At 34.0% G+C, this 25,328-nt stretch overlaps 3 protein-coding genes and 1 long non-coding RNA gene across 4 annotated transcripts; 1 reads left to right on the plus strand and 3 right to left on the minus strand.

Moving 5' to 3' along the window:
* LOC104752062 lies at nt 939-2,692 on the minus strand. The gene is made up of 2 exons (XR_761883.2): nt 2,487-2,692; nt 939-2,263 (listed from the first exon to the last, which is right to left on the minus strand). It is a non-coding gene; the product is annotated as an uncharacterized LOC104752062 (long non-coding RNA).
* LOC104752063 (transcription factor bHLH66) lies at nt 3,835-6,769 on the minus strand. Its single transcript, XM_010474127.1, has 6 exons — nt 6,367-6,769; nt 6,123-6,293; nt 5,918-5,983; nt 5,343-5,408; nt 4,892-4,948; nt 3,835-4,563 (listed from the first exon to the last, which is right to left on the minus strand). The coding sequence occupies exons 1-6, from the start codon at nt 6,661-6,663 to the stop codon at nt 4,156-4,158; spliced, it is 1,065 nt and encodes a 354-aa protein (XP_010472429.1). The 5' UTR covers nt 6,664-6,769; the 3' UTR covers nt 3,835-4,155.
* Nucleotides 13,170-15,941, minus strand: LOC104752064 (NADP-dependent glyceraldehyde-3-phosphate dehydrogenase). Its single transcript, XM_010474128.2, has 9 exons — nt 15,551-15,941; nt 15,117-15,310; nt 14,901-15,029; nt 14,691-14,810; nt 14,478-14,614; nt 14,247-14,402; nt 13,783-14,161; nt 13,586-13,702; nt 13,170-13,506 (listed from the first exon to the last, which is right to left on the minus strand). Exons 1-9 carry the CDS (start codon nt 15,693-15,695, stop codon nt 13,393-13,395), a joined length of 1,491 nt encoding a protein of 496 aa, XP_010472430.1. The 5' UTR covers nt 15,696-15,941; the 3' UTR covers nt 13,170-13,392.
* On the plus strand, nt 21,233-25,126 carry LOC104752065 (lysosomal Pro-X carboxypeptidase-like). The gene is made up of 10 exons (XM_010474129.2): nt 21,233-22,897; nt 22,999-23,179; nt 23,288-23,421; nt 23,493-23,605; nt 23,716-23,839; nt 23,943-24,098; nt 24,192-24,344; nt 24,428-24,507; nt 24,593-24,642; nt 24,739-25,126. The coding sequence occupies exons 1-10, from the start codon at nt 22,535-22,537 to the stop codon at nt 24,870-24,872; spliced, it is 1,488 nt and encodes a 495-aa protein (XP_010472431.1). The 5' UTR covers nt 21,233-22,534; the 3' UTR covers nt 24,873-25,126.

Consider the following 25,328-nt stretch of genomic DNA (forward strand, 5'->3'; position numbering starts at 1 on the left):
AGACTTGCCTTACACTAATAAGAACCTTTTTTAAGTTACCATCAAAAAGTGGCTTGGCATCCCTGCTGCTACAGATCGAGTTTATAAATGCTTTTGGAGAGTTTTTGTCAGAAATATGACCAAGGACACAGCCAGACACAGTTTTGATAGTTCATGAGACAAGAGACATGGTTGTTTGGTTTTGACAAGGTGGTTGGTGATAGTTTCGAACAAAATAAATTTAAAAAGCTCAAATACAAAAATAAAAGGAAAGCAGAATAACAGTCTAATTAAAGCGATAATTTGTGGCCTCGTGTTCAACCGTAAAACTTGTCGACGATCATCACACCTTTCTCCCCTGACGGTCTCCAACAATGGAGATCGTCTTCTGAGTTTCCTGTATGTACTCCATATTTAAATACATTGCATGGCCCACAGGTGAACAAAAACGAGTTCCCACTCAAACCATGAAGAAAAAAAGAAAAAAAAAAAACTGATTTACTGGACGAAGAAAAAAACAATGACTTCTCTTTTGTCTTTTCTCATCGAAACCCACATATAAGACAGTAGCATCTGAGAAATGTCGACCTTAACTGAGAGTCTGAGACCATGATCTGAAGTAAAAGAACTAACACGATCTGCTGCACTGCATCAGAAATAACACACCCGTGAACATCTAATAGCTAGTAGTTAAACTCTTTTTAACACTTTCCAACTTTTATTTACCGAGACAGAATTGAACATTATCCATGTTGTCCTGATCATCACTCTTATGAGATATATACTCTGCTTTCTGTTTAATGATTCTTCTTCTATTTCTTTTTCTTGTCTTGAAAGAGTCCATATCTCACATAAACAATTAAAATTTGCTACATTACCAGAAACATGATCAAGAACACAGCTTTGAAAGTTCCTGACACAAGTCATGGTTGTCTGGTTTTGAAAAGGTCATGGGTTGATAGTTAAAACAAAGTAAATATTAAACAACTACTACCATTTATCTAGTCTCCAGTACAAATGGCTAACATCGGATACTACAGAATCAAAGGAAAACATAGTCTTTCGTCTAATTAAAACGAAATGACAGGTATCCAAAGCGAAAATTTACAGCCCAGCGTTCAACCTGGAAGGCCACGACCGGAGCAAATTTGTTGAGGATCATCACACGATTCTCCCTTGAGGATCTCCAACAATTGAGATTGTCTCCCGCGTTTCCTGTATGTACTCCATATTTAAAGGCGAAAGTTACATTGCCTCGCAGATTGGTGAACAAAATCGAGTTCCCACTTAAACCACAACTATGAGGAAGCTCCTTAGCTGAGATAGAGAAATTTCTCGAGCGTCCACCAATAAACAAGACACGGTCTCCCAGATTATTGACCTCAACCCATGTACCAGCCTCCTCATCAAGCCTACATTACTCTAAATGTTAACTGACTAATATCTAAATCTAATCCACCAACACCTGGGTAGGTTCCCTCAACTAGGAAAAGTTCATCATCGCCACATGGAACCAGATAGTGTATTTCCTGAGGTACGGGTACGTGAGACAGAAGAGTCACCTCGAGCGAATAAGGATAGATGACGAAAGTAGTACAGGAAGAACAAGATGCATAAAACCTGCCTCTAAAAGCGACTACATCCCCGGATAAAGCACCTGGGATGTTACTAAGCCGCTTCCACCTCATTTCAGCACTTGTTAACACCAACAACCAGAGACAGTATGTGACAAGCACAACGAATGCTCCTCCTCCTCCTCGCTCCTTGTCTAGCGGAAGAAAAGCCGCGCAACTAAGAGGCCGACCCATCATTCTGTACTCATGTCCCAGAGGGATGATCTGGCAGTCGATCATGTTCATCAAGGTTGGCACAGTTCCTGGAATCTTGACTTTCACTGAGCACTGAAGAGGAAGCTCCACTCCATATGATCCTCCTCTGACTCATGTCGGCCTATTCCTCCCAGATAATACTCAGAAGACGACGCATCATCAGAAACAGGAGGAGTTTTGACTCTAAAGAGGAACGAGGGTGAGCATTCCTTTAGGATCTCTGTGTCGCGAGTACTCGGGAAGAGAGTAACTTGGGCGTAGTAGGGAAGAAGGAAAGGGAAATGAGGATCGCCACAAGCTGCAAACAGAGCGAGCATGAATTACATCGAAACAGTTCTCCTCTTCTAAATGCGTCGAGATAAGAGGCAATAGCTCATCAGGGAGATGAGACCAGTCTGGCATTATCGACGATGTTGATGATATCTTCTTTTTCGTTTCGTGTTCTGCCATGTTTGCTGCTGACAAAAAACAGAATCTTACTGCTGCAATTTCGAAATCTGAAAATAAAAATCACAACTTTTTTTTTTTTTTTTTTTTTTAGGGTTTATCAACAGAGAAAGATTTAAGCCCATTTTAATTGACACTACAGCAAAATCGCAGAAAAATATTAGGAAAAACAAAAAAAAAACACACACACACACACCAAAGATTCACTTTGATTTAAGAGATAGGTCGTACCGTAACTGGGAGAACAAAGTTGGAGCTGAAAAGGTCTTATGAAGAACTCGAAGGAATAGTGAGTGGTTTGTGCTTAAGCTTTAGAGAAATTGAGCATAAAAATATATATAATTGTTTCCGTTTTAGCCATTTTTGTTTGAAAACCAATATCTTTGTCAAACCCAGAAAATTTGGTACTGCTAGTGTCGAAGACGATTTGAGATCGATCGGTAAGAGAATGAGAAAGCTTCTATATGACAGAGAGACTTCGAATTTGAGTAACAAGGAGTGTGAATTTTGGTTCGGAAAATAACCGAAATGATTGGGCCGGTTTAATTCAAGTCGAGCCGGTTTATAATCCGGGTTTTCCAGCGAGATGGAGACGGAAGATGTTTTGAATTAGAGCTCAGCTGGATATGTTCTATTTTATTTTCTTTGATTTTATTATCATTTTAAGTTAAACTCAAGATAAAAATAAAGAGATAGTAAAATGTTTTCATATTTTAAATTAAACTTAAATTATATTTCGATAGACTAATTTTAAATATATCATAAAAATAAACATTTTTCTTATACATCTTGAAATTTTCACGAATCATTAGTATAAAAAGACACAATAATCTGAATTGAACAGTTTGATTAGAGAAGCTTAAGGCCAACGTCTAAAACAATTTTTGTATTAGTTTCTACGTTAAAACAAGAAGTAGTAAAAAAAGATGAATTGAAGAGTTTGAGTACAAAAGCTTAAGTCTTATTTGGATAATCCAAGTGGCGGCTGTCGAGCTCGATGAACATCTTGAATAGAAGATTCAAGATAGGATTATAGAGAGAAATTTTCCTTTTTGTTGAATTATAGGACATTCATATTTGTTGTATAATAGGAAAATTGTCAATCCTAGAGATTGTACAATTGTTAATCTTTCAATTCTTATTTGTTGTATAATAGGAAAGTTGCCAACCCTAGGGATTGTGCAATGAATATAAATACCAAAAAAGCGTTTCAAGTTTCAAGGTAGTTTTGAGAGATGCACACAAGATGTATGGTATCGCCCCATCAACAAGTTAGAGAGATCTTTTGATGGTTTATTCAGCTAGAAAATAATGATAGGCATAACAGTGTTTATATCATATACAGTTTTAATTGCTATTTTGTTATAGTGAATTTGTTCATCACTAGTTTCTGGTGATAGGCTTGTGCATTATTTACTTTATGCTTATACTAACTCTCCAAATCTCAGTCATATATACATGTACTTAAGTATATAGAGTTAGCCACAAATATGCGTTTTCATATCGGAAAGTCTTGTATTATATATATATTGAGATTTTAGAGACGACATTAACCTAGCTGATTAAAAACCCAAAAAAAAGTGTATAACTTTTTTCTCCTAGCCAAATAGCCTTTGGATAAACAGAAATCAACTTTATTCATATAAAATAGAAACATTGCAAACATATTTAGAAAACGAGGAAAAGAAATGTCCCTTTGAGTGGTTTTAAAGTAGTAGTTAAAATAACCAAAACTCCACGACAACTGCTGCGTCGTTCAAAGAAGTGAAGAACACATCAAACAACTTACTCAACCTCATTCTTCGTAGACTTTGACTTTATCTCCCCACTTCATCCCACTATCTCTGTTTTTTTTTTTTTGGTATCTTCTCTGCCTAACCCCAAAAGTAAACGGCCGTTATCACGGCTTCGAAACGGATACTGCCTCTTTAACGGAAATAGACGACGACCCCTCGATAATGCCGTTACCGTTACCTTTTAACTTCCCGTTACCGTGACCCATTGTTGTATTCGTGGACTGTATGGTCATGTTGGAAAGATTGGGAGAAGAAGGACCTCCGACGTCAGCAGCTCCAGGGATCAAAGGGTTACGGGTGGTGTGACAAGTGGCGGTTGAGATGGCAGTTGCTAAAGAGATTGGCATGAGGCAGAGACCTTTCCCTTGAAGGTATTGCATGGCCGAGCCCATGTCTTCTTCCATTAGCTTCGCCACTTGATGCTCCGTCATTGTAATGTTATCGTTGGAGCTTCCGGCCGTCTGGCTACCGCTAGCCATGGCGGAGGTTGCATTACCGTGGGATCCACCTGCCTGAATTAATATTTGAAAAAAAAAACAACCATTTTTGAAAACGAAAAGACAAGAAAGCGAAACCCTAAGTGATAAAAGTCGGCACGCGTGCTCTCTTGTTTTTTTTCTCTGTTTTAGATTTTATAAATTTCTTATATACATATATACTTACTTTCTTTTTCTGGAAAAACTTTTTTACATATATTTTGTTTTGAGCGTCTTGCATGATACTTTATCTGATTAACATTAGTTGTATATTAATTTTATTCATTGCCTAAAATGTTTATTGGAAATTACAAAAAAAAAAAAAAAAAAAAAAAAAGAGAATAGAGATTGTAAAATCAAATACCTCAGAGATTTGAGAAGAAACTGAAGCAGCACCTCCCAATCTGCTCATGCTCAGCACCTAAAACGCATAATTAAATTCAAAACTGTATTATGAAGTACACTGGTCCACTACTTTTTCATTTATATATATATAGATAGATATATACATTATATAACCTGTGTATATGTCATAAAATCCAGAAAGTTATAAATTATATAAAATTTTGGGAGGGAGCATAAGGAATTTTAGTGGCAGAGGCCCATATTTGATTAAATGTTATGTAGAGATGGTACTAATAATATGTCAGCTTTTCTTTTTGTTTGATATGTCAACTAAAAGGCAAAGAAAGAATCTTCCATCAATACTGAAGTGAATAAAATAAAAACAGAATGTACTTTGTAAAAGAATTTACCCTATTGTATAATGAAAAAAATAACTGTAAAACATATGAGAGAGAGGTAGAGAGATTCACCTTGACTTGGAGTTGTAAAAACTTGACATAATCTATAATCTCATCGAGCATCGATGCCTTGTCTATCTGTCAATTACTCAATTATATATATCAAACAAATAGTATAAAAATCTGTCAGAACTGAGATCTTAATCCATTAATTACTACATTAGTTAACTTTATTATTGTAGCCTAATTAATTAGCTAATCAGTGTTTAATCATTTGATTGATATAAACTACCCCATCTCTATATATATAAACTAAACAACCACCAATTATATGAGTAAAACAAAACACATGACTTTGCAACCTACTCTTAGTTTTGGTCAATAAATATTAACTCCTAAAAGTTTTAGTTGGCAGCTTAAAAACTATCACTTGAACCACTCGAGGAAAGTTCCTGATCATTTTTTTTTTTACTGTATTTCAGTTCTAGGTTCTAGATGGAATTATGGATCATACAAATCCAGAGTGGATGATGATGATTAAAATGATGAAAAATGAGGTTTTTTTAAAGTAATGATCCGTTTAATATTACAATTAAATAAATCTTAATTTAAGAAACTATTATGAAAATGAAATAAACAAAAAATACCTTATTTCCGTTTGGGACGAGTTCTTGAAGAGCTTTCATCCTTTCCGCAATTCTCTCTCTTCGTAACTGCCCCATTATAACCATTTTTTCAGAAAAATACTCAAAAAACTTATAGAAATTTTCAATTTCGACACCTTTCTCGGTAACTGTTACAAATTAATGCACCAGACAAAATCAAATAAAAATGAAAAAAAAAAAAACTAACCCTTTCGGCGATACTGTGAGGATCAGTTGCTTGACCTCTCCTAGCTCGGACTTTAGTCCTACTCTGCGGCGGAGCCGCCACCGTACCACCAGTAGCTGTAGACGCTCTTGCCTGCGGTTGCGATGGCGTTTGCGTTTGTCTTTCTTGGTTCATCAATCCACCTCCCGATCCCTAATTATATTTCCATCATCAGTTACGTTTTCAGAGAGAGAAAAAGATAGATAGAGAAAGATTATATATATACCTGAGGGATATGAAAGTTAGGAAGAGATCCTGAGGCGGAGAAGCCATTGTAAAGAGCGTGGACGGAGGAGCCATCGTTTAAAGGCATCATCATGATCTGCTGATTTCTTGAGTCGACGTCGTGCCCGTGGAAGCTATCGGAAGGAAGAGGAGGATGGGCATCGTCGACGACTGATGGCCATGGGGCAGAGGAAAAGATTTGATCAAGGAAGTCTTCATGGTCAAAAGTAGTGGTGGCCGGAGTTTGGATATGGGATGAGGATGAAGAAGAAGGAGTTAGAAGAGAAGAGTTCATCATGATGGTGAATGATGTTGGGCTCCTTCTTCTTCTTCTTCTTCACTTTCTTTTTTGGTGGAATCGGTTGAAAATGTTGAGGTTTGGCTTAATTATTTTAAAGAAGAATTGTTGTAGATATATATATATATATATATATATATATATTTAATATAGGGTTTAATTATAAATAAGATTTTTTGGTGATGTTTTAAAAAGGAAAAAGGAAAATATATTTTTATATACTTTCAATATTGTGGTTAGCAACCCATATGATATTATTATATGGTGTGATGATGAAACGATGATTATCTTGGCCTCTTTAATTTCGTTTCCGTCTAGAGTTTTGTTTCTCTTTACTCCAAATCCTAATCATACCTTTTTTTTTACATCTTAACTAGATTACACGACCCGCGGTATACTTCACGGCAAATTATTTATAACTAAAACATTTAAATTATAAATAGTATTTGTTGGTTAAATATGTTATAATTATATAATAATTGTTAATTTTATGGTTTACATATAAACCATATAATACCGCAATATAATTTATTATATACATAATATTTATTTAATCAATTTAATTAGATATGTCTATCCTTTGATACTGATAGTGTTAACAAAATAATTAAATGATCTTTTATCTGTGTAACACCAAATTAACGATATTTTAAATTTCTATAAATATCGACAAAACCTGTCCCGCTATATAACTCCGTCCCGAGATATTTTAACTTGCACTATATCATCTTAATTTTTTATATTTATTGTTTTGAATTATAAATATTAGATTAAGTTGATATGTTATTTATTAAGATTGTAACTATTTACATGTTATAAGATTGACGCTTCTTATAAATTTTAAATATTTATAATACTTGAAACTTCATAAATAACATTAATATTTTTAACGTTTTATAAATTTTCACTTTCTAAAAAATATTAATATTTATACTTTTTATAAAATATAAATATTTATAATTTTTAAATTTTTAAAAGTTTTAAATATTAATTTATAATATTTAACTTTTTAAGAACCAGAATAAACCAAATAAAAGTTTTTTAATTTTGAATGCCTGATAAATCAAGCTTTCTACTCATTTGTATTATGAATCAATTTGGGTTATATTATAGTAAGACTCTGAACCATTGCCCAATTTTTTAGGCGATGTGAGATATTGTACCTGTATTTTTTTATTCATCTATTGAGTAATATATGTTTGTTTTTTAAAATTTGTATTACATCATATGCAGGAAAAAATCACAATTTTTATTAACTAAATTTATTATAGAATATTCAAGATATTTAAATATAAATTCAAATAAAAATGAAAAGGAATCATATTGAGATAGAAAAATTTCATTATTTTTTTAAATCTTACCTATAATTGATTTTAAAAATTTTGGTAACTAATATTAAAGTCAATGCATTGAATGCTAATTGTTTCCAAAATGATTTTTTTTGTCAAAAGTTGCTGCAAAAATACGAGTATAGATGTATGTACATTTAATTATTGCTATTGCTATCTAAAGAGTTTGGATTATATTTGCTTTATATACTTTTTTCAGATGCAAACTTAATTACTTCACCGTTTTTCTTACTATCAATCAGTAAAAGAACCTTTGATATGAATGTCGTCATCAAGTCAGAATGCCTAGAAACTCTCCACTTAAGCAAGGCGTTACGCGGACAGTTCCACGTGAAACCAAACACAAAAGAGGATACTTGTCCAATTCAAGATTTGATCAAACCAAGAAGCTAAACTTGGATATTATATATTCACTCAAAAGTTTACCCTAAGAAAACTACTTATTTTAGGTGGGATTTAAAATGTTCAAACCAATCAGCCGGAACGTAAAGACCTATAAGAAATTTAGAATCGTACCAATATCAAGCCTACTTATCCATTGAAAATTCCACTCGATCTAACGATGTTTATTAGGAAGCCCATCATTTTAAGGAGAATGATCCAGCTAGCCAAGCTATACTCTTCGATAGATTGAAATCATCGAATTCAAGAGATGGTCAGATTACTTACCCGTAAGGCCGTAACCAGTCCTGAACACGTCACCCAACGGTAAAATATACTCGTCAATTCATTCGTACTATATATATATACTATAAATGTTGTTATTATCTTTCCACGATGACAATTCATCAATGATCGATGCTAGTGCTCTCTCGAAATTCTACTGTTTTTGCGTTGTCCCCAAGATCACAAACATCCTATCCCAAAGCCGATATTCGTATTTGAGATTAATAATCACAAAATTTGATGATAATTCTAAAAAATGAAATTCCGTATCAATCACGACTTGGAACTTTTTTTTTAATTCTTTATACCTAAGATATTCTTCATTTTTTTTTTCAATAGCTTCAAACTATATATTCTTTATATGATTGTGTCACAGCACACCATATATATATATACTCTTTTTTGGATAAATGATTTAACTGTCATATTTGAAACTCTAATTTTGTGTCTGGATGTTTGACACTTCTTCTCCTCGAATCCACTAATTAATTTAGGGTTTCGAGGTTTATATTTTAATTTGTAGTCAGGTTTTTTTTTTCTTTTCCATTGCTACAACATGGACAAGATTTAATGAAAAAAATATATAGAAAACAAAATTCTTAATTCTTGAAAGCATGTGTCACACACACACACATATATATATATATATACTTATTATACAAGTACATATGTGTGACTGTGTGCATGTATCTTCTCATGTTGTGCACACTCTTGTGTCAGCCACTCATGCATATATATGTATATACATATATGTATTGGTTCGCACCGTGGAATCAAGTTCACTAAATAATATTCCCAAGTCACGATTCTTGCAATTTTTTAACAATTAAACATATATATATATATATATATATGAGCTCATCTACGTTCATGTATGTCTACGTATGTGCATGTGTGTATTGCATATATATGCGTTTACATATCGAGCCTTCTAAGTTATATATTCCAACAATCTAAGAGACACGTCTTTGTGTTGGCGTGTCCACTTTCCCACTATCTGAGTTATAGGTTTCAAAATGATAAAACTTTGTTTTCCGTTAATAGATAGAATGTCATAGTTTTGTATCACTCAAAAGTGGCATATCTCTATACCTAAAAGCCTTAAACTTTCACGGTTCTTTCAAATATAGAAGTTAGAACACAACCTTTTGCGATTAATTAGTCATTTAAAAAAAAAGGAAAAACAAAGAGTTTATTTATCTTATTGTATCATTACACTATATGAACAAACATAAATTGTTTTGTGAGGAAACTAATGGTGCAGTTAATGTAACATATACTGATATAACTTTTGTTTTCCGGTATATGAAAGTATTTATGAAACTATGTAGGTCATATATTTACATGGGACAAGTCCTTGTACGTACGTCAACAAGAAAAGTGGGATTAGTTTTAATAAACTATTCTGCGTGATTAAGCACATGGGACATTCTGTGTTTGCACAAACTCACAAGGAGAGAAAGATGGGCTTTAATTACACTCATTTATTAATTGCAAATGTTGGTCAAATAATTAATGTACTACCAAACAAAGCTATAGAGAGAGAGAGAGAGATAAAATATATGAACTAATATAATATGATTATTATCAAGAGGGGAGTACTTAAACAAATGTAATTATCTTCGTTTGTTCTTAATAAAGTAAATGGAAGTCACAAAATATGTTTTATCACATTCTTCTGAACAAATAACACTTATCTAGAGAGTAGAGATAAGTATATATTGGTATACGTCTTTGTCATATCTTCCTTTACACCTCAATCCGCATGCATATACCACATAAAATAGTTAATATACTAATTTTGTTAATTTAGAGTTTATGCATAAAGAAAAATAAAACTATAGAAAATAATGGTTTTTGATCCTAATAGATGCTCCACTGAATTTTGGGTTTGATAAGGTAAACTCCGTAAATATTAACAATCTAAGTAAATGCAATATATCTACCTCTTAACGATCGAGTATTAAAACCTTTGAAGAAGCATGATTATTAGTTTAGGAATACCACAGACTGTGATTGAAAACGTCTCTGCGTGAAAGAATAATAGCCAAGGATTAAATGTACAAAATAAGATATATATATAAAAGTCAATGTTTTTAACGAAGTTTCCCGTTCCGTGTGGATGTCTCTGTGAGAAAAAAAAATAAAAATATATATATATATATATATATATGCCGAATAAATCTCTTTGTTTCTTCGTCAAATAAAAACCAAGAATTTTTTTAGAGGTTTGATAAATTTATTCGAAGAAATAGTGATATATGCACATGATATGATGTTCTTCTTCATTTACGTGTAATGGGTACGTATATGATGTAAGATGTTGGTTTACCTTTCGTTTTATACAAAATGATGCTTTAAACTTTAAGTTTTATTTCATATAACTTAACTTTTGATATCTTCATGAATATATATACTATATACATTTATTATTTACCCCACACATAAACTATTATCAAATATAATTTTAGTGTTTTTACAAAAACAAAATAATTTTAGTGTCATATTTCTTTTAAATAAACATATACATAAACGAACAATAGTTTTGACAAAACAAAATAAATAAAAAACGATGGTATTTTATATATCAGTTACCTAATTTTAGAAAAGAACGAAAGTATATAAATTGAAAAATATTATAGAAATTGTGTAATATAGAAGGAATTATTTTTTCTAAGCGTATGAATCAAACTATATAAACATGATGAGAAAAAAGTAGAAACTGACAGTACAAAAAATCGTTGCATCAACATAGATTATCTTTTGAGTAAAGTCAACTACATATACTTTCAGCTCCATTTAATTATGTTGTTTAAACTTGTAAATAGCATTAAAGCGTGTACTGAACTAACAAAACCTCAAAGGTCGTTTATGTACAAAAAAAATTTAGACATATGTATAATAAACTTCCATTTAACTTGGTCTACTATATAGTTTTGTTATCGATATCCGAATTGCCATATAGATAAGTTGTTATTTTTTCCATACAATATATACTAATGAAATTATTTAGAATGAATAGAGAGCATTACACTTCCACAACTTCTTAGGATATTCGTTAAGTTCACCTAATAATTCGGTGACTATACTTGAAAAATAAAATATCAATGTCTAATGCTAGCAAGGATGAGACTTGAGACTTGAGAGTAGACTTTCTTTCTTATCCATCGATTAAATGGAAACTGAACTTTCTTTGTTAAAAAAAAAAATAATAATCATAGCTCGTTTTTCTCTTTTCTTTGTAAACTTCGGCTGTCATGAGTCAACGAAATTTCTAACAGTTGTTTATGTTTAGTTTCGAGACTGCAGTCTCTTACCATTCATCAACCATTGTTTTTCATCAATTGGACAAATCCTTCATTATTTGTTTTCATATTGTTTTGTATATATACTAGTCAAAGTTTTTGTTACGGATTTGATTCTTGATTCAAAATCAACTAATAATAAGTGATTTGATTTGTTCGTGCTTAATATACATATATTCTAGATTTTAACTCGATTCTATGATTTTGTGCACAAATAGCAAAAATACTTTTATTAATTTAAACAATTTTGAAGGGTATTGAGAAGTTTTTAGATGGATAAAATATAGATGCACAAAAAAAAAATGGATGAAAAATAATTCATCCATTTTCGCCATGATTTTCATATTAATGACAAAGTCTAATGTTGAAATTTAAAACTTGATAACTAGGAGACAGCTCTTAATGTTGAAAACATGCACAAGGAATTTCACTTCGTTCTCCAATGATCCATACTCGAACTTAAAAATGAGTTATTATTTTTGTATATGTTCTCCAAATATAAATGAGTATGGACAAATTCAAGAATTACATAAATGGATAAACTCAATTATCCATACTCGAACTTAATATATATGTTCTCCAATTATCTTTTATTTATTCTAAAAAAAAGACATAGCTATAAATGAGTTATTATTTTTGTATGTTTTGAGTTTCTTGATATTCTGATGTAAACAAAATCTATGTAATTCTTGAATTTGTAAAAAATAAAAACTTTTAAAAGCTTTTTAGTTAGATCCAACTGTTTGAGGTTTATTTTAATCTAACTAAACCATGAATTTAGAAATTTGATGTCCAATAATTGTTTACAATCGTTTTCCAACCATTGGTGCTTGGTTTTGCTAATGGGTCAGATCAGACTCAGACAGTACTTGAAAACCTTTTTTTACCTTACAAACAGTATCTACTTGAAAACCTTTTTTTACCTTACAAACAGTATCTACTTGAAAACCTTTTTTTACCTTACAAACAGTATCTATCTGACTAGTTTATACTTTCGATACCATCTAAAAGAATAAATTTTTGGAAAATTCCACCGGAGAAATCGATGAGATTGGTCCCAAACAATTATTATAGGATGAAAGTATTTTTTAATTTTATCCATTAACAAAAAGAAAATATATTTTAAAATTTATAAACTCCAGAGACTTTTATAAAAAGGATGTTTTGTGTGTTCGAATCACAGTCGTGAGATGAAACCGTCCCCTGTTATATAACACAACAGTACAACACAATCAAAGCTCTCACTCATCTTTCATAATATCCTCTTATTGGTTACATAGATAGAGATTACAAACCATAATAGTTACACTAATCACTCCCTTTTTATTCGCAGTTTTTGATTTAATCCGATACAAACATGACGGATTGATTTGATTCTAAGATGAAGAACATAAAATTAAAAGGGGAAACTAACCCATAGAGTAAGAAGGTGTTGGCAAGTTAATGACTGTGGTCTTCACTATAGTCATCAAATTGATGCTATTTGTCACACCTTGTGATCCTATTCCACTGTCCTTTAGTCCCTGTTTATCCCAGCACAAAACCAAGTTAGCTAACCGGTCATAACCGAGGCGAAAATGGGTTTATAAATCGAGGATTTACCTGGAAAGGGAAGTGGTCCGGTCCACGAGCTGGTGCAGAGTTGATTTGAACGGTTCCTGTCTCCATTGCATCACTGATCAGTATTGCCTTATTGATATCTTTAGTGAATACACATCCCTTCAAATGAAATTGTTTGGTTAGCTCCGGTTAATGGCAAACCATATAAACCGGACTAAACCAAATCCAAATAGCCAAACCTGGAGGCCAAAGTTACTAGCATTGCAATGATTGATCCCTTCTTCAACAGAATTGATCCTCAAGACGGGCACGACAGGACCGAATGGTTCCTCCCACGCGATCCTCATGTCGGGTCTAACATTGTCCAAAAGCAATGGCCAAATCAAGTTACCTTCTCTTTTATACTCTTGACAAAAGGTTGCTCCTTTCTCCTTAGCATCCATCACCAATCCTTCAATGAAATTAGCTGAAGATTCCGACACCACGGCTGTGATATCGGAGTTATCTTCAGGCGGTCCAACCGTGAGTTTGGCCACTTTAGCTTTTACTTTCTCAACAAGTTCATCAGCCACTGATTCCATCACGAGGACCACCTTCACAGCAGTGCACCTCTGCCCACTGGTTAAGGTAGATAAAAACCGGTTACTTAACGCATAAATATCGGTTAACTACACTCATTAATGTAGCTAGCTAGCTAGATTACCTGTAAGAGAATCCTCCTTTGATGATGTTGGAAGCAACTAAATCAAGATCAGCATCCTCCAGGACAATGCATGCATCTTTTCCTCCAAGTTCCATTTGAAGAGGGATCATACCAGCTTTCTTAGAGATTGAGATTCCGGTATCACCACCAGTGAAACTGAAACCGGTCATCCGAAAATTTTAGTAGTTAACAGGAACATAACTGGTTTGTTGAATGTATATGTATATATACCTAATGCAGTTAACAGCAGGGTGCATAGTGAGGAAATCGCCGATCTCAGATCCTTTTCCAGTGATGCAACTGATAAGTCCTTTAGGGAAACCGGCTAAGTGAAAGCAATGTACCATATGAAGGCAAGAAACAGCTCCCTAAAAGAAACAGACAGTTAAAAAAGAATTTTCATAACATCAATTGTAAAAACAGTGTAAAGTTCTTTTTAGTTACTTGAGTTGGAGGTTTAAGGACAAGGGAGTTTCCAGCGATCAAAGCAGGAGCTATCTTTGATACAGCCAGATTGACCGGATAATTGAATGGAGGAATAGCCAAAACCACACCGAGAGGAATCTGCAAACAAAATCAAACACATAATACGTATGATCAAAACATTTGTAAAACTTCAACCACTGATGCAAACATATGAAAAGAGGTTTATACCTTTGAAGTGAGGCAGTACTTAGTACGGTCATTACCAGGGAAGCTATCGGATAACAGAAACTTCCCTTCACCTAAGATCCTAACACCTTCTTCAGCACAATAAGATATCAAATCTCCAGACCTCACAACCTTTCACCAAAATCAAACATTAGAGATCTGCTATAAAAAAGACTGATGCACAGAGAGAAAGAAAGAGAGAGAGAGAGAGAATGAGACCTCAGTAACAGAATCTTTGGCGGGTTTAGCGATTTCCTTCACAAGAGACTCAGCCATGGGAGCTTTGTTGTCCTTGAGGATCGCAGCAGCTTTGTGAAGAAGCTCAGCTCTTTTCCAAAGAGGAGTCTTTGCCCACGATTTCTGAGCCGATTTCGCTAGTTCCATCACCGCGTTCACTTCTTCTTGCGTGCATGCTGTCATTAACAGAAAACAAAACATTATCTTATCTTGAAATCCTCTGTTTTTAATCTCCTCTGTTTCTCTTCAGAGATTCTTAGATTTTTATCATAATTAATCTCAATTTCCCATTTTTAACTGTTATATCAAGTAATTAAACACTATCCATACTATATCTGCAAATTTTTGGCCTTAAATCTGGTTTTTAAGAAGACAACATAAGCATGAAACTTAAGAAGAAGTTGATGATAAGATACCTTGAACCTTGTACTGTGGCTTCCTCGTGGCCGGGTTAATGATGGACACACTCTTACCAGAGGAAGAAGTTTTCCACTCTCCATCAGCGTAGTATTTGTAGACTTCTCCGTCTAGAATCTCTGCAAACAATCCAGTCCCCGCCATTGATGTCTGAAACAAAACTTAAAAGTTGTGTTGTGTTTTGTGTTGATTTGTTTCTGTTCACACAATGACTGAATATATAACCAAAGAGAAAAAAAAACAAAAAAGAAAAGAGAGAGAGAGAGAAGAAGGGTCTCTCTCCTCTGTGTCTCGCTTCTTGAGTGTTGCAAGAGAGAGAGAGAGAGAGAGAGAGAGAGATTTAATGGAAGGAGTGGTGAAAGAGCATGAAAGGTAGATAGATAAGTGATATAAAGGGTAAAAGAAAATCTTGTAAAGGATAACAAAGAAAGGAAGATGAAAAATTTGTAAGGTGTAGAAATGAGAGTTGAGAATTAGAGAGAGTGAAGAGAGCGTTTCTTGGTGTGTGATCGTTTTGTTGGTTATTGAATAGCTTTGGTCCTACACGTACCATTGGTTTATTAACGAAGGGACCAGAGCCGGCGCTGAACATTTTAGGGCTACAAGCCCAAAAAAAAAAAAAAAAAATTGCAGCTCGAAGAGGTCGAACCTGAACAGTGGTGCCAAAATAATATTCCTAAACCATTGGCCTAAAGAAAACTTTTGTAGAAAACGGCCGAAATATTTCTTTTATTATTATCGGCAGCAAGCCAATGCTTGGGCCGACTCTGGAAGGGACTCATGATAGCCACAACCACAAAGCTTTTTTTTTGTAATATTCATTCATACACTAACAGACATGCATGTATGTATTATCCCTAAGTCCCAAAGTCCGTTTCTTATGGAATATTCCGATTTTTTTTGAAAATAATATATGGGAAAGTTTTAAGAACATTTAAATGATTTAGATATTATTCTATTTTCATTACTTTAATTTGCTAAGTATGTCCTTTGGCTATAACTGGCTGCTGTAACAAAAAAAAGTGTCTTATTATTTGAAATACAAAGCAACTTTTATTACAATATGCAGTAGATGTGATTTAATAAAGCATATGTAACCTACTTTTTGGATATATATGATTTTTGTGGGAAAACCATCCCAAATTGCTACGTTTATTAGAGGAAAAAATTGGGTAAGTGTTTTTACTAACCATATATACCATTTCTTAACGAGAGTTGATTTCACTTTGTTGCTTTATCCCGTATAGTAGAGATTTGATTATGGATCGAGTATTGTCAATTCAAAGATGTTAAAAAAAAAAAAATATATTAGGCCAAAGATAAAAAGCGCATAGATGTGGTAGTTTGGAAACACTGTTAAGATGCAGTAGATGTGATTTAATAAAGCAGATATAACCTAGTTTTTGTGGGAAAATCATCCCAAATTGCTACGCTTATTAGAGGAAAAAATGGCTGAGTGTTTTTAGTCAAGTGGTTAACTATCCATATATACCATTTTTTTTTCGAGAATTGATTTCACTATGTTGCTTTATCCAGGATTGGATTATGGATAGAGTATTGTCAATTCAAAGTTGTTATTATTAAAAAAAAATAGAAGTAAAAAATATTAGGCCAAAGATAAAAAGCACATCTATGTGGGTAGTTTGGAAACACTATTGAGATTTGAAAATCTTTTCACCCCTCAATTTAGTTTTGTTTGAAATTAAGAGAGAATCATAACTGGATCCAAAGAGTTCTTGCTAGTGCTACTTAGCATACGTAGATTTCGAAAAAGAAAAGGCAGAAATAGAAATTGTTGTGGTTGACCACTATCAAGAAAATCACTTTGTTGAGGAAGCTGATATGTGTGTAGCTCTTGGTTTGAATTGTCGATATGAAAGGCATCAACATGTATCATGCTCTTGAACCTCATATTTGGTATTTGTTCGAGATACAAAGACCGTTGGACGTTGTCTAGAACCTATTATGTTGCGCTTGTGAATTGTGATGGTAAGCCGTAAACGCCAATTGCCACGACCTCGAGTGTAGATGGTGTTGGTCTGTTGGATGTGGGGAAAAAAAAAACTATGGCAGTTTGTGATATGAGTGAAGGAGATCTACATCTTGCTGATAAGTTTTTTTCGAAGCTGTATGAATTTTACTGGAATTCACGACGCTGTCCACGTAAGGCCATCATGGATGTTGTCGATTAAATCTTCTTGATCATGGCTTTTTTAACAACATAAATAGTATGATTTAAATCATATGTGACGTATAAATGCACTGTTTAGTTTCGAGTAGGTAGTGGTTAAGTGTCAAATATGGAATGCTCTATTTATTTTCATATATACGACAGTAATTTTGTGATTTTTCATAGAAAAAATCTCAATAAAATATAAGCCACGGTATACTATTAACCACAACACAATGAGTAACGGATTATCAATGAATCCCAGAAAAGTAAAAGAAGTTTCAACGTGCCACGCAACTACGGTTGACAATGAAATCGAATCAAGCCAAATGCGGTTTTGACACTACTGAACTAAACGTACTAGTTGATATGGTTCAAGGCCTTACACGTGTTGTTTGTCTCTCTAATTTTATTCTGTTGTCGTGACAATTTTTCATCACTATCATATATTATTATGAATAAATCTCATCACATATTATTCAACATCAATTTTTCAACACATGTCTAATTTTATTTTAGTTTCCATCAATAATATTTATTTTTATGAAGTAATAAAAATAACTTAATATGTCCAATAATTATATTAAATAATGCTGGTAATTAAAAATCATATGGACATTATGTCATTTAAGACTCATCAACCCCAATATTTTATTATCCTATATACGAACAATTCATTTATACAGTCACCATTTTTTTTTCCTTACAAAGTTCTCGAAAATTAAAACGACAGTTGTGAGTGGGAAGCTTTTGTACACAGAGTTCGTTATCTTCCTTGGGGATAACAAAAGACGATAGGATTTTTTGTTTTTTTTTGTTTTGCTTAAGAAAACGTTCTTATCTTTGTGATTTTAATCTTTTGGAATGCATGTTAACTCTTAAATAGATCTTACAGAGTTACGATACAGTATTAATTTTCACACATCCTATTAATAAAAACAAAAGTTATATTCAACTAGAAGTTATCTTGGTGGCTATAACAGAAATCATAATCATATTGTATTCGAAGATGTGATAGTATTTGTCAAATACTAGAGAAACCAAGATGGTCGAAAGTAGGGGTGGACATTTCGGTTTAAGTTCGGTTTGGTTTGGTTTGGGTTTGGTTCGGTTCGGTTTGTTTGGTTTTGTTAAAACTCTAACCAAACTCAACCAAAGTTAGTTTGGTTTGTGTTCGGGTCGGTTTATGTTCGGTTTGGTTCGGTTTGGTTTAGTTTTAGTTTGGTTCAGTTTTAATTCGGTTTAAGAATCAATTAATGTAACAAAATAAAATTGATTATGATTTTATAATAGTTAATTAATCAAATAAATTAGAAAAGATAGAAAATTAAAATTAATATCTAATATTAAATATAATTAAATTTATATTTATATTTAGTTAATTTTATTAGAAAAGTTAAAATAATGTAAAATATAAATAAAATGCAAGTGGTAATAGATAAGATCACATGTTTATAATTTTAGTAAAATTATTAATTAATTTAAGAAACACATTGGATTACTGGTTCGATTCGGTAACCGAACCATTTGGGTTGAGAAGAAACGTAACTGAATGGTTGGAGTGTAGGATTGGGTTTGGTTTAAATCGGTTTGAGTTCGGTTGGTTCGATTCGGTTTGGTTCGGTTCGGTTTAAATGCCCACCGCTAGTGGAAAGGAAAAGAGATAAGAGCTCTCATCACAAATGTGCAACTGTAATAATATTTTTCTACCAAAGTAAGTACATTTCATAAAATTTTGAAACCAACGGCCACACAAATTTTGTAAAGGATCTACAACAACTATATTCATCGGTTATAACGTAGAATTTCACCGAAAAGCTAAGTCATAGGTAATTGAGTAGGTGAAGAGATGGGAAGAAAAGCGGATGCTAAATCTCATCGCATATTATTCTTGGTAGTTAAGAAGATCGAGGAACCACAAGAGTTCGGATAAAGGACGAAAAAAAGAAAAGAAACTTGCAAAGTGATCAATTCATATAGGACCACAAAAACCATATATACCATAACATCAAGATCCCCACCAAATGGGTGTCAATCAATCAATCTTCCATTAATCTTGCGAACAAACCATAGCCTTGTCTTTAGTTTATTTTGTGTGTGACTATCGTAAAAAAATAAAAAATCTATTGTTAATTAGGTGGACTAGATTTGATGCATTGATGTAAGAAATATGTCGATTTTTTCAAAAACTCGTTAAATGAAACTAAGTTGGGGTATATATTAGTAAGTTGAAAACTATACCTAACAATCAATGCAGACAAAAAATTCATTTGTATTAAGAGATGAATCTTCATCCTCATATATATTTGGCCGGTTCAGTCTTTATTTAACGGTAAGAAATTATGAAACTAGTAGTCCCTACAAATGCATTCATACATCCTTCTTCTCTAGGAACAAAAAATGAAAAAAAAAAAGTTTTCTTCTTTCTTGTTTTTGCCGGAATGAGTCATTGACATGTCATGTTCATTATCATGTATATACAAAAACGAAGTAATAATCATGGGCTTGCACTATCTTTATCCACTCGTCTCTATCGGCAGGCCTCGTCGTATGGATTTGTCTATGAACTGTTGTAATTTGCTTCTCCAACTATATCTTCTTCTCATATTTTGTATTTGGGCATTCTAAACGCTAATAATTATACATCAAGTAGTAAACCATTCCTTTAAATAATAATAAAATCAAAAAAATCAAAATTAATTTTTACACTGGATCAATTATGAATTTGCCATTTTTGTTGAGGACATTTATATATTTTGCCATTTTATCTAAAATTTTATGGATTTGCTATTTTTAAACTACAAACTTCAGTGCCTCCTATAATGATGAGTAACACCTTCAACAGGAAAAAGATTACGACATAGCTCTGAAATATACCAAACCATGACTGAAACTCCTTGAGGACGTGATTTTATTGAGCTCTCGATATCGGATCCAAGTGACACCTTATAGAATGTTTTGTACTCCACAATTAGGGCACAAGCTGGTCTAGAGGTTGCATTGTGCAGTCTTGAGTGCCTTTCTTTCGAGATGACATACATTGAAGTTTGAAAGGCTAATCGAAGAATCAAAGTCACATTCTTGTCTTGGCTAGGATTCTTCAGCCATCTCAATCCGTCTTCAAACAAGTTTCGACGAGAGAAATGGACCATTAAAGAAAACAAAACCAAACCTCTGCAGCATAATCACAATCAAAGGACAAATGCTTTCTGGACTCATCCTGAGAATTACATAAGAGGCACACTGAAGGCACTGCTAAACTCCACTAGATCAGTCTATCTTTGGTATGTAACCTATACCGAGTTAATTACGGTTAAATCAGTTTCCGTTTAGTCGGTCAATCCGGTTAATTACGGTTATGTACGGTTAATCCGATATATTCAGGTTAATTTCGGTTATTTCAGATTAAGTCAGGTTAATTCCGGTTTATTACAGTTAATTCAGGGTAATTCCGGTTTTGTCACGGGTTACTTAACCCTAATTTTCGTGGCTCTGTGGTTGCAGAGCAGAGTCTCAGAATCGGCTCTGTTCACTCATTAGTTTAAGTATGAGGCTTTGCTCCTGAAAGTGCCAACGGTCTCGCCGTCGTCACCTTTCCGGTGGAAGTGGAACCAATGATTACGAAAAACCTGTTCGATCGAGCCACACACGCGCGATGATGATCCTCTTGAGCGCTTTTACAACCTCTTATAACCACTTTCCCTGTTTTGGTCTTCTATTTCTTCTTCTTCTTTGGGGATATGATTATGATTGATCCATTCTAAGTCAGTTGACCAGTCACTGAGGTCACCCTGTTTCTTGGCGTGGCTACCAATTGGTACCACTATAGAGAGATCAGTGATGAACTGATGATGCCATTTCACATCATACAATGATTTGCTCAAGAAAACTTAAATGTTTCATTTGATTAAACTGTAAACTTTTGTTCAATTGCATAATAGGTAGAAGAATCATAGTTTAAGTAATGAATTAGATAGATCTCAAAGCAGCACCAGAATCTGAGAAGAGCACTAGGCTTTGTACATGTTGAAACTTTGTAACTCTTAACTATTACCCTCAGTAGAATACATCAGTGGTTTGTTTGGAAAAAGTTAATTGTGGGCCTAAACCATTTAAAGAATCGAAGAAACAATTATGAAAGATGTCAACTTTGGGAATAAAGTTTGTGCCTTTGTGGTTCTCAATTCAGCTTTCTCTAAGTTTGTGACAGCAACAAACTGATGTGGAGTTGTGTCTTGTTTTTGATCAAGATTGTGACTTTTGTGGTGGGATTATTCCAAATAAACCAGTTTAGTCTTCTTAGGTTCTGTTGTCTGCAATTATTGGTACTGAGATCTTTTATTAATTTGAGAACTCTTATTGGAAACTATTCCAAGATAAGAAAGTTGCTTCTTTTCTATCTCATTGGTATTCTCAGTTGGAACTGTTTTTGTTTTGGGAGAAGAAACCAACTGGATTTTAAACTAAGTTTGTTTTCTTGGAGATGGAGCTTAGCTTTGTTTGGACCATACGGCCACTTGTGTGGTAGTTCGACTTTGATTGATTGTTACTCTTTTTCTGTGTCAGCATCATGCTTGAGAGTTGACAGAGATGGAGAGGCAGAATCATCACAAGTTCTGAAAAAGGACAAAACCTTTTTCTGATGCAACTCACGTTTTCACTTCACAAGCTCCAAAAGAGTTTACTTGGGAAAACAAAAGTTTGACGGATGCAAAACTAATTTTGTTAGCATAAGACCAAAACCCACTCCTTCTTCTGCCTCCTTGCGTGTATTTGAGTTGCTATTATTTTGAGAGAGAGAAAGAGAGAGAAAATGTCTACTTGTTTGCTGTGTCTTGTGTTACTGTTCTTCTCTGTTGTTGCAGAAGCAACTTACACACCTGGAGGTTTCCACCATCTTTCTTCTCTAAGACAAAAGAAGAAGGCCTCCAAGTCAAAGCCAGAGTTACCTTTTGAGACTCGTTACTTCCCTCAGAATCTTGACCATTTCAGTTTCACACCAGAGAGCTACAAAGTCTTCCACCAGAAGTACCTCATCAACAACCGTTCCTGGCGCAAAGGTGGCCCCATCTTTGTCTACACCGGAAATGAAGGAGACATCGACTGGTTTGCTTCAAACACCGGTTTCATGTCCGATATTGCTCCCAAGTTCCGGGCTCTTCTTGTTTTCATTGAGGTTTGAGTTTTAAAAACCATGTAATATTATCTCTAGTTTCTAGAATGAGACTCTAAGATGTTTATGATGGTGTTTTGTCTGTTTGTTTAATATTGCTGTAGCACCGGTTCTATGGAGAATCAACGCCAATTGGGAAGAAGTCGCATAAGTCAGCTGAGACATTGGGTTACCTAAACTCTCAGCAAGCGTTGGCTGATTTTGCGATCCTGATAAGAAGCTTGAAGCAGAATCTATCGTCCGAGGCATCGCCTGTGGTTGTCTTTGGTGGCTCTTATGGTGGAAGTAAGCTCACACCCACCACTTTCAGTTAAATAATCAATTGATAGTACTTCATTATTACTCATCATTTCTCATAAACCATGTTCTGTTGTCTGTCATGTCTTGTGACAGTGCTTGCAGCGTGGTTCAGGCTCAAGTATCCCCATATAGCAATCGGTGCATTGGCGTCATCCGCTCCAATACTTCATTTTGATAACATTGTGCCATTGACGAGCTTCTATGACGCCGTTTCTCAGGATTTTAAGGTATTGTATGCTCTGTTTCCGGCAATTTTCCATACTAAAGTGACATTATAACGGACTTTTGTTACGAGCAGGATGCGAGTATTAATTGTTTTAAAGTCATCAAGAGAAGCTGGGAAGAGCTAGATGCAGTCTCAACTAAGAAAAATGGCTTGCAAGAACTCAGCAAAAAGTTCCGAACTTGCAAGTAAATTATGCTTTAAACCTTATCTTCAAACTTGTAGTTAAATCTATTCTCTGTTCTCTAAGCTCTTTAAAGAAAAGCTTAACCGTGTGTCTGTTTTGCTTGCATTGCAGAGGCCTTCAATCTATATATTCAGCCAGCAATTGGTTAAGTGGAGCATTTGTTTATACAGCCATGGTTAATTATCCAACTCCAGCTAACTTCATGGCGCCACTGCCTGGTTATCCCGTGGAGCAGGTGAGATATTCATTACGCCGAAGTCACTTTGGCAAAGTGTGTTGTTATCAAGTATTTTCTTTTTTTACCGATCAGTATTTGGACTCGTTTTCTTTTGCATCAGATGTGTAAGATCATCGACGGATTCCCTCGAGGATCCAGTAATCTTGACCGTGCCTTTGCTGCTGCAAGCTTATACTACAACTATTCAGGATCAGAAAAATGCTTTGAGATGGAACAACAAACTGATGATCATGGACTCAATGGATGGCAATATCAGGTAATCTCATAGATAGATAGCAGACTCTAGAATAAGAACTGATTTATGTTATGAGACTAGAAATGGCATAATATGATTATTGAATGGAAACAGGCGTGCACAGAGATGGTGATGCCAATGAGCTGCTCGAACCAGAGCATGCTCCCTCCGTATGACAATGACTATGAGGCATTCAAAGAACAGTGCATGAGTAGATACGGAGTCAAGCCTCGACCCCATTGGATCACAACCGAATTTGGCGGAATGGTTGGTTTTTTTCTTTCCCTCACATTGGATCAGTTTCTTAAGCTGTGAGATTCAATATCAGCTCTTTTGGTCATCTTTTGCAGAGAATAGAGACAGTATTGAAGAGATTCGGAAGTAACATCATATTCTCCAATGGATTGCAGGATCCTTGGAGCCGTGGAGGGTAAGTAACTAAGTACTACTTCTCATCTCAATGTGTGTAGAACATCATTTTTATGTGGTATCTTGGTTTTAACATCTAATTTCAGAGTTCTGAAGAACATTTCAAGCAGCATCGTCGCGCTTGTGACCAAGAAAGGTAACTTTTGTTATGTTAATGAATGTTGGGGAAGTTAGCCATATACATATTATTGTGCGAAAAAACTGAAACCTGACATTGTTTTGTGTGAAACAGGAGCTCACCATGCAGATCTCAGGGCTGCTACAAAAGGTGACCCGGAGTGGCTGAAAGAGCAGAGGACACAAGAGGTTGCCATTATAGAGAAATGGATCAGTGAGTATTACAGAGATTTGAGAGGAGAAAATTAGTAAATAGAAGAGTAATAGAAGCCAAAGAAAAGGTTTATTGCACTAAATCAGCAAATAAAGACATTTGTGTACTGTGTTTTGTTATTCTTGTAACAAAGTAAAAGTTACACTTTTGTCATTGAAAGATGTGGACAGTTTCATGTAGTTACGAAAAGATGTGAGGCAGTTTCGTTATTGTCGAAACATGTAAGGATATCTCATAAATCACGAAAGATGTGAGACAATTTCGTAAATACCGAAAGATGTGGGCAATTTTGTAACTGCTGATATAACTCTCATCAATATCATACTTCTCTCACTAATATCAGACTTCCTCTGTAAAATTCAATATGAAAAATAAAATTTGATGGTTCCATTACGTTTTAATTTTTTAGTGCGATGATACTACAACAATGCAATATTAAGTCTTTATTTATACGAAATTGAATGGTTAAAATGGAAATACTCTGAATAGAT

Source organism: Camelina sativa, chromosome 16 (assembly GCF_000633955.1).
Source record: "Camelina sativa cultivar DH55 chromosome 16, Cs, whole genome shotgun sequence".
Lineage (NCBI taxonomy): Eukaryota > Viridiplantae > Streptophyta > Magnoliopsida > Brassicales > Brassicaceae > Camelina > Camelina sativa.